This window comes from Bos mutus, chromosome 20 (genome assembly GCF_027580195.1).
Source record: "Bos mutus isolate GX-2022 chromosome 20, NWIPB_WYAK_1.1, whole genome shotgun sequence".
Taxonomy (NCBI): Eukaryota; Metazoa; Chordata; class Mammalia; order Artiodactyla; family Bovidae; genus Bos; species Bos mutus.
The window spans coordinates 27,848,205-27,860,998 of record NC_091636.1 but is presented as its reverse complement, the minus strand read 5'-3'; the positions used below and the strand labels follow the sequence as shown (position 1 = coordinate 27,860,998).

The 12,794-nt window shown below is 43.0% G+C and overlaps 1 protein-coding gene across 2 annotated transcripts in view; it reads right to left on the bottom strand.

Moving 5' to 3' along the window:
* Positions 1-7,605, bottom strand: part of CDK7 (cyclin dependent kinase 7) — a 31,477-nt gene extending 23,872 nt beyond the window's left edge. The window contains exons 1-2 of one of the 2 annotated variants that reach the window (XM_005889355.2): positions 7,424-7,605; positions 7,010-7,069 (exon numbers count right to left, since the gene is read on the bottom strand). In XM_005889355.2, coding sequence (XP_005889417.1) covers positions 7,010-7,069; positions 7,424-7,489 — 126 coding nt within the window. In that variant the 5' untranslated portion in view covers positions 7,490-7,605. The remainder of the gene's footprint in view (positions 1-7,009; positions 7,070-7,423) is intronic. The other variant, XM_070357555.1, reaches the window with a different exon arrangement.
* Between the last annotated feature and the right edge of the window lie 5,189 nt (positions 7,606-12,794).

Sequence of the window (12,794 nt, the reverse complement as noted above, 5' to 3'; positions counted from 1 at the left end):
GCCAAAGATGGAGAGCTCTATACAGTCTGCAAAAACAAGACCAGGAGCTGACTGTAGCTCAGACCATGAACTCCTTATTGCCAAATTCAGACTTAAATTGAAGAAAGTAGGGAAAACCACTAGACCATTCAGGTATGACCTAAATCAAATCCCTTATGATTATACAGTGAAAGTGAGAAATAGATTTAAGGGCCTAGATCTGACAGATAGAGTGCCTGATGAACTATGGACTGAGGTTCGTGACACTGTACAGGAGACAGGGATCAAGACCATCCCCATGGAAAAGAAATGCAAAAAAGCAAAATGGCTGTCTGGGGAGGCCTTACAAATAGCTGTGAAAAGAAGAGAAGCGAAAAGCAAAGGAGAAAAGGAAAGATATAAACATCTGAATGCAGAGTTCCAAAGAATAGCAAGAAGAGATAAGAAAGCCTTCTTCAGCGATCAATGCAAAGAAATAGAGGAAAACAACAGAATGGGAAAGACTAGAGATCTCTTCAAGAAAATCAGAGCTACCAAAGGAACATTTCATGCAAAGATGGGCTCGATAAAGGACAGAAATGGTATGGACCTGACAGAAGCAGAAGATATTAAGAAGAGACGGCAAGAATACACAGAAGAACTGTACAAAAAAGATCTTCACAACCCAGATAATCACGATGGTGTGATCACTGACCTAGAGCCAGACATCCTGGAATGTGAAGTCAAGTCGGGCTTAGAAAGCATCACTACAAACAAAGCTAGTGGAGGTGATGGAATTCCAGTTGAGCTATTCCAAATCCTGAAAGATGATGCTGTGAAAGTGCTGCACTCAATATGCTAGCAAATTTGGAAAACTCAGCAGTGGCCACAGGACTGGAAAAAGTCAGTTTTCGTTCCAATCCCAAAGACAATGCCAAAGAATGCTCAAACTACCACACAATTGCACTCATCTCACACGCTAGTAAAGTAATACTTAAAATTCTCCAAGCCAGGCTTTAGAAAAGGCAGAAGAACCAGAGATCAAATTGTCAACATCTGCTGGATCATGGAAAAAGCAAGAGAGTTCCAGAAAAACATCTATTGCTGCTTTACTGACTATGCCAAAGCCTTTGACTGTGTGGATCACAATAAACTGTGGGAAATTCTGAAAGAGATGGGAATACCAGACCACCTGATCTGCCTCTTGAGAAATCTGTATGCAAGTCAGGAAGCAACACTTAGAACTGGACATGGAACAACAGACTGGTTGCGAATAGGAAAAGGAGTTCGTCAAGGCTGTATATTGTCACCCTGTTTATTTAACTTATATGCAAAGTACATCATGAGAAACGCTGGACTGGAAGAAACACAAGCTGGAATCAAGATTGCCGGGAGAAATATCAATAACCTCAGATATGCAGATGACACCACCCTTATGGCAGAAAGTGAAGAGGAACTAAAAAGCCTCTTGATGAAGGTGAAAGTGGAGAGTGAAAAAGTTGGCTTAAAGCTCAACATTCAGAAAACGAAGATCATGGCATCTGGTCCCATCACTTCATGGGAAATAGATGGGGAAACAGTGGAAACAGTGTCAGACTTTATTTTTCTGGGCTCCAAAATCACTGCAGATGGTGACTGCAGCCATGAAATTAAAAGACGCTTACTCCTTGGAAGGAAAGTTATGACCAACCTAGATAGCATATTCAAAAGCAGAGACATTACTTTGCCAACAAAGGTTCATCTAGTCAAGGCTATGGTTTTTCCTGTGGTCATGTATGGATGTGAGAGTTGGACTGTGAAGAAGGCTGAGCGCCCAAGAATTGATGCTTTTGAACTGTGATGTTGGAGAAGACTCTTGAGAGTCCCTTGGACTGCAAGGAGATCCAACCAGTCCATTCTAAAGGAGATCAGCCCTGGGATTTCTTTGGAAGGAATGATGCTAAAGCTGAAACTCCAGTACTTTGGCCACCTCATGCGAAGAGTTGATTCATTGGAAAAGACTCTGATGCTGGGAGGGATTGGGGGCAGGAGGAGAAGGGGACGACAGAGGATGAGATGGCTGGATGGCGTCACTGACTCGATGAACGTGAGTCTGAGTGAACTCCGGGAGTTGGTGATGGACAGGGTGGCCTGGCGTGCTGCGATTCATGGGGTCGCAAAGAGACGGACACAACTGAGCGACTGATCTGATCTGATGCTAACCAGAACAGCCTGCTTCGTCGTCTATGAAACACATACTGTCTATCTGCTTTAAATATTGGAATAAAAGGGTCCACTACCAAAAGTGAAAATCGCACAGTTGTGTCTGACTCTTTGCAACCCCATGGAGCCTGAGAGGCTCCTCTGTCCATGGGATTCTCCAGGCAAGAATAATGGAGTAGACTGCCATTCCCTTCTCCAGGGGATCTTCCCAATCCAGGGATTGAACCCAAGTCTCCCACATCGCAGGAGGATTCTTAACCATCTGAGCCACTGTAAAGAATGCCTATTTTGAAGATAAGGATAAATACCTCCCTTTCAGGGACTTCAAAGGTAGTACTCCTTTGATAAGATCCCCTTCCCAGGAGCCAAGGTCATACTGACTCACTATATACAATTATCTGTCTTCTGATCTTTTTTTTTTTTTTTAAACTTTGAAGGAATGTACCCCAGTCATGTTTGATGTTTTCTGTTCTGACAAGATATAAACTACACTGAAAACCATACTTCTTCAGAACTCAGAGCTATCTGAGAGACTGCCTTCTGGGCTATAATCCTAAGATTGGCTCGAATAACACTCTTCTATTCTTATTATAGATTTACATTGACAATGATATCTGTAGTGCGTATTTCTGACTAAGGTTCAGTATCCAAAATATATAAGAAATTCCACCAAGTCAACAGGAAAGGAAAAAAATGTAGGCAACCTAACAGAAAAAGTATAAAAAGCCAATAAATCTAGGAAAAGACGATCAAGCTCACTGGTAATCAGAGAGATATTAATTGAAAAAACATCCATATACCACTTTAGATCCATTTGATTGACAACCGTTGTAAAGTCTGATGATACAAACATGGTGAAAGTGCGGTGGGAGGTTAAACTGAGCCAACCATTTTTGAAAGCAGTTTGATAGTATCTGGATGTTGATGTGTATTCCCTTGCTGTTGTTCAGGCACTCAGTCATGGCCAACTCTTTGCAACCCCATGGACTGCAGCACGCCAGGCTTCCCTGTCCTTCACCATCTCCCAGAGTTTGCTTAAACTAATGACCACTGAGTTCGTGATGCCATCCAACCATCTTGTTCTGTTATCCCCTTCCCCTCCTGCCTTCAATCTTTCTCAACATCAGGGTATTCTCTATGCAGCAACAATTGGCAATTAGTTTCAACTGTAGATACATTTTCTAGAGAAATGCACAAATGTATGTCTGTGGAAAGACTGTATCAGAGTAAAACATTAAAAAGAAAAAAAAGCAGCTTAAATGTTTATCAACAAGAGTTTGGATAGACCAATTTTAGTGTAGTCATAGAATAGAATCTGATCATCAAAGAGCATGAATAAACAGATCTACATGTATCCATCTGGAAGATTTCAGAAACGATACTGATTCAGAAAAACAAGTTGCAAAAGAGAGTGTGTGTGTGTGTGTGTGTGTGTGTGTGTGTGTAGCAAGAGAGAAAGAGCTTAGAAGTATACAATAATGTGTATTGTTGAGATATATAAAACAAATACCGCAAAGTGAAAACTGCTCCAAAAAGCTACCACAGAGGACTGGTTAAACTGGGAAACGTAAATTCAATACAACTGTTTAAAAAGGATAAGGTGTATTAATGATATTTTAAAGGTCCAAGGAGATCCAACCAGTCCATTCTGAAGGAGATCAGCCCTGGGATTTCTTTGGAAGGAATGATGCTAAAGCTGAAACTCCAGTACTTTGGCCACCTCATGCGAAGAGCTGACTCATTGGAAAAGACTCTGATGCTGGGAGGGATTGGGGCAAGAGGAAGAGGGGGACGACAGAGGATGAGATGGCTGGATGGCATCACTGACTCGATGGACGTGAGTCTGAGTGAACTCCGGGAGTTGGTGATGGACAGGGTGGCCTGGCGTGCTGCGATTCATGGGGTCGCAAAGAGTCGGACACGACTGAGGGACTGATCTGATCTGAAAGGTCCAAAATACAACAGGTGAAATAATACATGCTTATTACTCCTTTTCTGTTAAATTCAAGAAAAGAAAGAAAGAAAGTGAAGTCACTCAGTCATGTCCGACTCTGCGACCCCATAGACTGTAGCCTACTACGCTCCTCCATCCATAGGATTTTCCAGGCAAGAGTACTGGAGTGGGTTGCCATTCCCTTCTCCAGAGGATCTTCCCAATCCAGGGATCGAACCCAGGTCTCCCGCATTGTAGGCAGACACTTTACTGTCTGAGACACCAGGGAAGCCAGTAAATGAGTGTGAGTAGAAATTGAGTATTGGGAGGGGAAGATGCACAAGCACCAAATCTCTAGGGTTTATAGTTTAAGTCTAGACAATGTCTGAACCAAGGAAGAAGGCCATTCAGGGAATCATAAGTATGCTATCTAAAAAAATGGATGTAAATACCAGAGAAAACAATTTTGGAGTTGAAAGGCATTGCTCCAATGAGTGAAAACCAGAGGCATGCTTGGCCTAGTAACTGACTAAAATAAAAAAAATGCTTTGAGAATTAATGGGGTTTGGTAAAAGGAGAAATATTCCTGGTTTTTTTTTGAGGTACAGTTGACATACATTATGTAAGTTTCAGGTGTACAACACAGTGATTTAAAGGTTATATATTCCATTTATATATAGGTTACATTCCATAAAACTACAAAGATGTACTATTTGAAATAAAAATTAAATGTAAATGAATATTCCATAATGAGTCACTTTCAAGGGGTAGCAGTCTATCACTGAGAAATATAGTGCTAAGTTGCTTCAGTCATGTCCGACTCTTTGTGACCCTATGGACCAGAGCCCACCAGGCTCCTCTGTCCACAGAATTCTCCAGACAATACTCAAGTGGGTTGCCATGCCCTTCTCCAGGGAATCTTCCCGATTCAGGGACTGAACCCACGTCTCTTATGTCTTCTGCATTGGCAGGCAAGTTCTTTACCACTAGCATCACCTGGGAAGCCCATCACTGAGAAATAGGATGAATTCTAAATCCTAATTTATGATAAAAGCAAGCAAGTAAGTAAACCAACTGGGATTTTCAGAAAACCCACAGAACTCAATATGCCAACAGTTTGAAGAGACCGTATCAGTTAGTCAAGCCAATACATTTTTAAGAGTGTCTGCAAAGGTACTAGCCACAGTCCTAAATATAATTTGAGTGGTAGTAAATAGAAAATAAACTCAAAGATAAAAGATTTTGATAAATGCTATGAAGATAACACAGAAATATGGAAAAGAACACTAGGGAAGAAGGCAGGTACACCTGTTTTAGCTAGAATGACCAGCATAAGTCTGTATGTACAAGAGATATCTGACTGAGATCTAAATGATAAGGAACCAGCCAAGCCAAGTTTTAGAGGAAAAATACACCAACTGGAAGCCAGAGCAAATGCAATGAATCTGGGACTGGGATGCATTTAATATACTCAAGGGATAGAAAGGTCAGTGTGGCTAGAATAAAGTGAACCAGGGGCAGAATCAGAAAAATAACTTAAAAAGGATTAGGAAAGTTAAGTGTTTTACAAGGGAGTAGCTATAAATAGCATTGACTTATAGAACACAAACTGAAAAAGGAGATTAGACACATTAGAAAAAGTAAAAAAGATAACTATGACAGCAATAATTGTAGAAAAGAAGAATGGGGAGCAGGTGTTAAGAATATGAGAGGGATGTGCTTCAAAGGAATTAGGGGTTTTGAAGGAAAAACAGGTTCAGAGCAGCAACAGGAACAATAGGAAGGTGGCTACCTAAGCCACCAACAGGCCTTTTGTGCTCAGTCACTCAGCCATGTCTGACTCTTTGCAACGCCGCGGACCCACCAGGTTCCTCTATCTATGAGGTGTGAGGAAGCCAGCCTCTCCTGAGAGGGTTACTGATTTCAGAAGTATGGGGAAAGGCAATCAGCCTGGAAGCAGTACCACTGGATCTAAAGCCTGGCTCTCTCAACTACTACCTGTGCCATCTTGATGAGTCACCTCATCTCCCTTAGCTTCAGGCACCTCAAGTATAAAACCAAGATACCTTACCTACGTCACCTGGTTCTTATGAGGGTCAAATGAAAAAACAAGGGTCAGAGTGCTTGGCATATAGAAAGCCAAATATGACCTAAGTTTCTTGAATGAAATGCAAGTAAAAAAGGTACTTAAACCATTAAAAAAAGGCACCCCATCAATGTCATTAATGCTGGCAAAAGCCTTTAATGGTAAATATGTATTCAGAAAAATACAGATATAGAGTGGACGCTGGTGAGGAAGAAATAGGGACCTGGAAAGATGAGTAGTTCTGAGGGCCCAACAGACGAGCATATTTGTCCCCTTTGTCAATGTGTGCGTTTATAAAACAAACAAGATACAGACCTTCTTCATCTCAGTTTCAATGGATAGAACAAAACGCTAGTTCAACCCGAGTTCCACCCTGGAACACAAGACACTAAGATATTCTATTTTCTTTGAAAATGACATAAGTAACTCATTAGCAGAGCACAGTCAAGAGTAGTAACAAGGCGAGTCACCGGCTCTAACACAGACACAGACAGACATACACACACACCAGTAACAAGGCGAGTCACGGGCTCTCACACACACACAGACACACGAGTAACAAGGCGAGTCACCAGCTCAAACACACAGAGACACACACACAGAGACACACACACATGCACCTGTAACAAGGAGAGTCACCGGCTCTAACACACAAACACAGAGACACAGACACACACACAGACACACACACACACACGAGTAACAAGGCGAGTCACCGGCTCTAACACACAGACACACACACACGCACCAGTAACAAGGCGAGTCACCGGCTCTAACACACACACAGACACACACACACCTTCAAGACACAAAAACAAACTGCAACTCACTTTCTTAATGGCGACAATTTGGTTGGTGTTCTTGTCTCTGGCCTTGTAAACCGTGGCAAACTAGACAGAAAAACAGGAGTCATGTTAGGTTTGTGAGGACTTCTTGGTTTGTGTTGGTCTTTTCACTTTTTTTAGATTTGGGGAAGCAAGGAATCCAGGGTTCTCAGAGCAAATTCGCGGCGGCTGGCAACGTGCTGAGGTCGTCCACGTCCCGTTCCAGTCCACTGAGCGGAGAGGGCCGCTCAGGGACTCAGGTCCAGGGGGGACCAAGGGGCGGCAGGGGCGTCTGGGCAGCCTCCTCCGAGGAGAACGAGGAGCGCCCGTCCGCTGGCTTCCACGAGAAAACTTTCGACAGTGTGAGGCGGCCCGGCGCTCCCTGCTCAGGGCCCTCCGAGCCCCGCCCGAGAGCCTCACCTGTCCCTCCCCGAGGAAGTCCAGTTTTTCATAACGCTTCGCTCGCGACTTCACGTCCACTGCCATCCGTCGCGAGGAGCCCGTCTCCAGCTGAAAGGGGTGAGCTGCCAAGACTGCAGGAATTTAAAGCTACCTTAAAGCCTCCAACAGCCACTTCCGCCCACTGAGCGCCGACGCTTCACTCGCTCCGCCCCCACTTCCGGGGTGGGCGGGGATGCTCTGAAGTAGGTCCGGCCAGAGCCCTCCCTACGGAAGCTGCGCGAGGCGAGGCGGGACTCCCGGGCTTCCCTGACTCGGCCCCGTCTGCTCACGTGACCGCAGATAGTACCGGAGGCGTGGTCCTCTTACAGGTAGCTAGTGTGTCGCCCTGTTACCGTTTCAACAGGTATTTTCTTCACTACTGAGGACCGATCAGCGCTCTGAGTTCAGGATTTAATAGGTGTGTATGGGTGTGGAAGGCTTGGCCTTGTCTCTGATCTCTGGTTTTTGCTCAAGGCTATCCTGTCACCATGGTTACCATGGACCCCCCCCAAGCCGACAATTTCAAGTTACTTAAGCAGAGTTGGATGGTATCACCGACTGGATGGATATGAGTTTGAGTAGGCTCCGGGAGTTGGTGATGGACAGGGAAGCCTGGCGTGCTGTAGTCCATGTGGTCACAGAGTCAGACAAGACTGAGTGACTGAACTGAACTGAAGCGAGTGCTAGTTCTTAAGGTCTGGTCAAGAGGCATTCTTAGTCCTTTATGAAGAAGCACATTCAGGCAAACAAATTCCTAGTAAGCTGAACAATTTCGTGCTGTGGAACAGACTTCTGACCATCAGTTTTTCACCCTGTAAGGTGGAAGGAACTAATAGATTTCATCGTAGGCGGTTGCGAGGATTAAATGATACTTGCACAAAGTTTTAGGCATAGTGCTCAATGGTTAACTGTAATCAGTACCCGACTTTATTCGCTTTTCATACAAATCAACAAACACATTAATTCATATATTTAAAGAATATATATTGAGTGCTTACTGTATGTTGGGCTCTGTTGCAGACTCTGAGAAATCAGCCAGCTAAAAACAAAGATCCCTGCCTTCCAATGGGAGGAGCTAACAAAACAATTAAAATACGCTATAATACATAGTGACCAGTGCTACTGAGATAGTAAAGCAGGGAAAGGGAATAGATAGTAGGGTTTGTGATTTTAAATAGGGTGTTACCAGAAAGATATTACTGAAAAACCACTGCAAAGTTTTGAGCAGATAAATGATATCTGACTTAATGTTTTAAAAGCCTCCCTTTGTTGTGAGAAATTACACTATAAACTTAGAGGGGCAAGGAGAAGCAAGAAGGCCAGTTAAATAATTTTTGCAGTGATCCAGGTGATTGTATTGAGAGTACCAGTTTAGCTTCTAGACAATAGATTTGCTGACACTTAATATGGGTTATGGAAAAGAAAAGGATAATTCTAAGGTTTTGAGCTGGAGCATTTAATGTTTTAAGAATTTAACATTCTTAGAGAGATGGAAATAGACCACCTTACCTGCCTCCTGAGAAATCTGTGTCCAGGTCACAAAGCAACAGTTAGAAATGGACATGGAAAAACGGACTGGTTCCAAACTGGGAAAGGAGTACATCAAGGCTGTATATTGTCACACTGCTTATTTAACTTATATGCAGAGTACATTATGCAAAATGCTGGGCTGGATGAAGCACAAGCTGGAATCAAGATTTCCAGGAGAAATATCAATAACCTCAGATATGCAGATGACACCACCCTTATGTCTGGAAGCGAAGAAGAACTAAAGAGCCTCTTGATGAAAGAGGTAAGTGAAAAAGCTGGGTTAAAACTCAGCATTCAAAAAATCAAAGATGATGGCATCTGGTCCCATCACCTCATGGTGAATAGATGGTGAAACAATGGAAACAGTGACAGACTTTATTTTCTTGGGCTCCAAAATCACTGAAGATGGTGACTGCAGCCATGAAATTAAAAGATGCTTGCTCCTTGGAAGAAAAGCTATAACCTACCTAGACAGCATATTAAAAAGCAGGGACATTACTTATCAACAAAGTTGGTAAATACAGTCAAAGCTATGGTTCTTCCAGCAGTCATGTATGGATGTGAGAGTTGGACCATTAAAGAAAGCTGAGCACTGAAGAACTGATGCTTTTGAACTGTGGTGTTGGGGAAGACTCTTGAGAGTCCCTTGGATGGCACAGAGATCAAAACAGTCAATCTTAAAGGAAATCAGTCCTGGATATTCATTGGAAGGACTGATGCTGAAGCTGAAACTCCAAAACTTTGGCCACCTGACGTGAAGAACTGACTCATTGGAAAAGACGCTGATGCAGGGAAAGACTGAAGGCAGGAGAAGGGGATGACAGAGCATGAAATGATTGGATGGCATCGTTGATTCAATGGACATGAGTTTGAGCTGGCTTCGGAGTTGGTGATGGACAGGGAAGCCTGGTGTGCTGCAGTCCATGGGGTTGCAAAGAGTCGGACATGACTGAGCAACTGAACTGATTTAATGTTTCTGAGAGTTGAGAATCCTGATTTTCAGAGTTATATTGAAGAAGGCAGCAGAATACAAAAGCTGACAACTTACTCAAGGTAATATAGTGTAAAAGTTGAGTCCTTGCTCTGGATCTAGACTACCTGCATATGAATATTGGACCCACAAATATTCATTTACTAGATTTATGATTTAGGCACATCATTTAACCTTTCTGTTGCTAGTTTCCTCTTGTGTAATAGGACCTGCTCACTGGGCTGCTACAAGGCTTAAATGACTGCACACTTCAAAAACCCTTAGGATACTGTCCAACAGTGCTCAGTTTATGTTAGCAATAACTGTTATTGGTCACCTTCCAACTCTTTGTCACCACTTGGGTCTTTATTGAGTGCTGATATATTCAGTAAGCAAAATTCTCCTACATCATAGAAAACACACCATCTCTATCACTCTCTCTCTTAATTGTGGCAAGTCATAGCTAGTGATATATGGTGTGTGACTTAGGTCACAGTTCCTTCTAAAAGACATCACTGTAACAGTAATCTATTCTCACTTGTAGAAACAAGCTAAATAGTGAACTAAATTTGAGGCTTGAGGTTCCCAAGTGTGCCATGGCATATAAATTGATAAGCCCACTAAACCATACTTTAGACAAGTGAATTTCTATTTTGGAACTTTTTAAATAGGGTAACAAAGGCAATGTCTAAGTGATATTCTGGGTCCATTAGGTCACTGTATAAATATGAAATACCATTAAGCATGTGTATAGCATTTTACAGTTAACAAGGCACTTTTACACACCAGTGGAAATCAGCTTCTAAGATGGTCCTAATGATTCTTGCCTTCTGGTATGAATGCATTTGGGTAGTTTCCTCAATGAAATGGACTATTTTCTGTAACGAACAGAGTATAGCAGAAATGAATTTGTATAGTGGGTGTAGATCAGAGGGATTGCTGTTTCTGCTTTTAACTTAGATCACCTCCTCTGGGGATGTCAGCCATCATGTTGTGAATTCATTTGGGGAGCCTTGTGGAGAGGCCTAGGTAGAGAATTGAGGCCTCCTACCAACAGCCAGCATCAACCTGCCAGCAAAGTGAGTTAGCTATCTTGTTGGAGCTAGATGGTCCAGCCCCAGGTGGCATTGACTGCAACCTTATGAGAGACACTGAGCAGAACTGCCCAGGCAAGCTGTTCCAGAATTCCTGACCTAGAGAAACCATGAGCTGTGAAGTGATTATTGTTTTTAGCCACTAAGTTTTGGGGTGCTTTGTTACAAAGTAATGGACAATACATGAACCAAGTACTTCCAGATGTGGAAGCTCGGTTTCGAAGAGGCAGAAGAACCAGAGATCAAATTGCCAACATTTGTTGAATCACAGAGAAAGCAACGGAGTTCTAGAAAAACATCTACTTCTGCTCCATTGAGTACACTGAAGCCTTTGACTGTGTGGATCACAACAAACAGTGGAAAATTCTTAAAAAGAGAAGGGAGTACCAGACCACCTTACCTGTCATCCTGAGAAAGTCTATATATGGGTCAAGAAACATTTAGACCCAGACATGGAACAACTGATTGGTTCCAAACTGGGAAAGGTGTACGACAAGGCTATATATTGTCACCCTGCTTATTTAACTTATATGCAGAGTACATCATACGAAACACTGGGCTGGATGACTCACAAGCTGGAATCAAGATTTCTGGGAGAAATATCAACAACTTCAGATATGCAGATGATACCACTCTAACGGCAGAAAGTGAAGAGGAACTGAAGAGCCTCTTGATGAAGGTGGGAGTGAGAAAGCTGGCTTAAAACTCAACATTCAAAAAACAAAGATCATGGCATCTGATCCCATCACTTCATGGGAAATAGATGGAGAAACAGTGGAAAGTGTCAGACTTTATTTTTTTGGGCTCCAAAATCACTGCAGATGGTGATTGCAGCCATGAAATTAAAAGACGCTTACTACTTGGAAGGAAAGTTATGACCAACCTAGATGGCATATTCAAAAGCAGAGACATTACTTTGCCAACAAAGGTCCATCTAGTCAAGGCTATGGTTTTTCCAGTAGTCATGTGTGGATGTGAGAGTTGGACTGTGAAGAAAGCTGAGCACCAAAGAATTGATGCTTTTGAACTGTGGTGTTGGAGAAGACTCCTGAGAGTCCCTTGGACTGCAAGGAGATCCAACCAGTCCATTCTAAAGGAGATCAACCCTGGGATTTCTTTGGAAGGAATGATGCTAAAGCTGAAACTCCAGTACTTTGGCCACCTCATGCGAAGAGTTGACTCACTGGAAGACTCTGATGCTGGGAGGGATTGGGGGCAGGAGGAGAAGGGGACAACAGAAGATGAGATGGCTAGATGGCATCACTGACTTGATGGATGTGAGTTTGAGTGAACTCCGGGAGTTGGTGATGGACAGGGAGGCCTGGTGTGCTGCAATTCATGGGGTCGCAAAGAGTCAGACACGACTGAGCAACTGCACTAAGAAGACCTGAGTGTTCCTTGGACAGCAAGGAGATCAAACAAGTCAGTCCAAAAGAAAATCAACCCTGAATATCCATTGGAAGGACTGCTGCTGAAGCTGAAGCTCCAATACTTTGGCCACTTCATGTGAAGAACCAACTCATTGGAAAAGACTGTGATGCTGGGAAAGATTGAAGGCAAAAGGAGAAAGGGGTAGCAGAAGGTGTTAGCATCACCAACTCAGTGGACATGAACTTGAGCAAACTCCGGGAAATGGTGGAGGACAGAGGGGCCTGGCATGCTGTATTTCATGAGGTCACAGAGTCGGACATAACTAAGGGACTGAACAGCAACAGCAACAGTCAATACACTAATTTGATCCTGCCTATCAAACTGT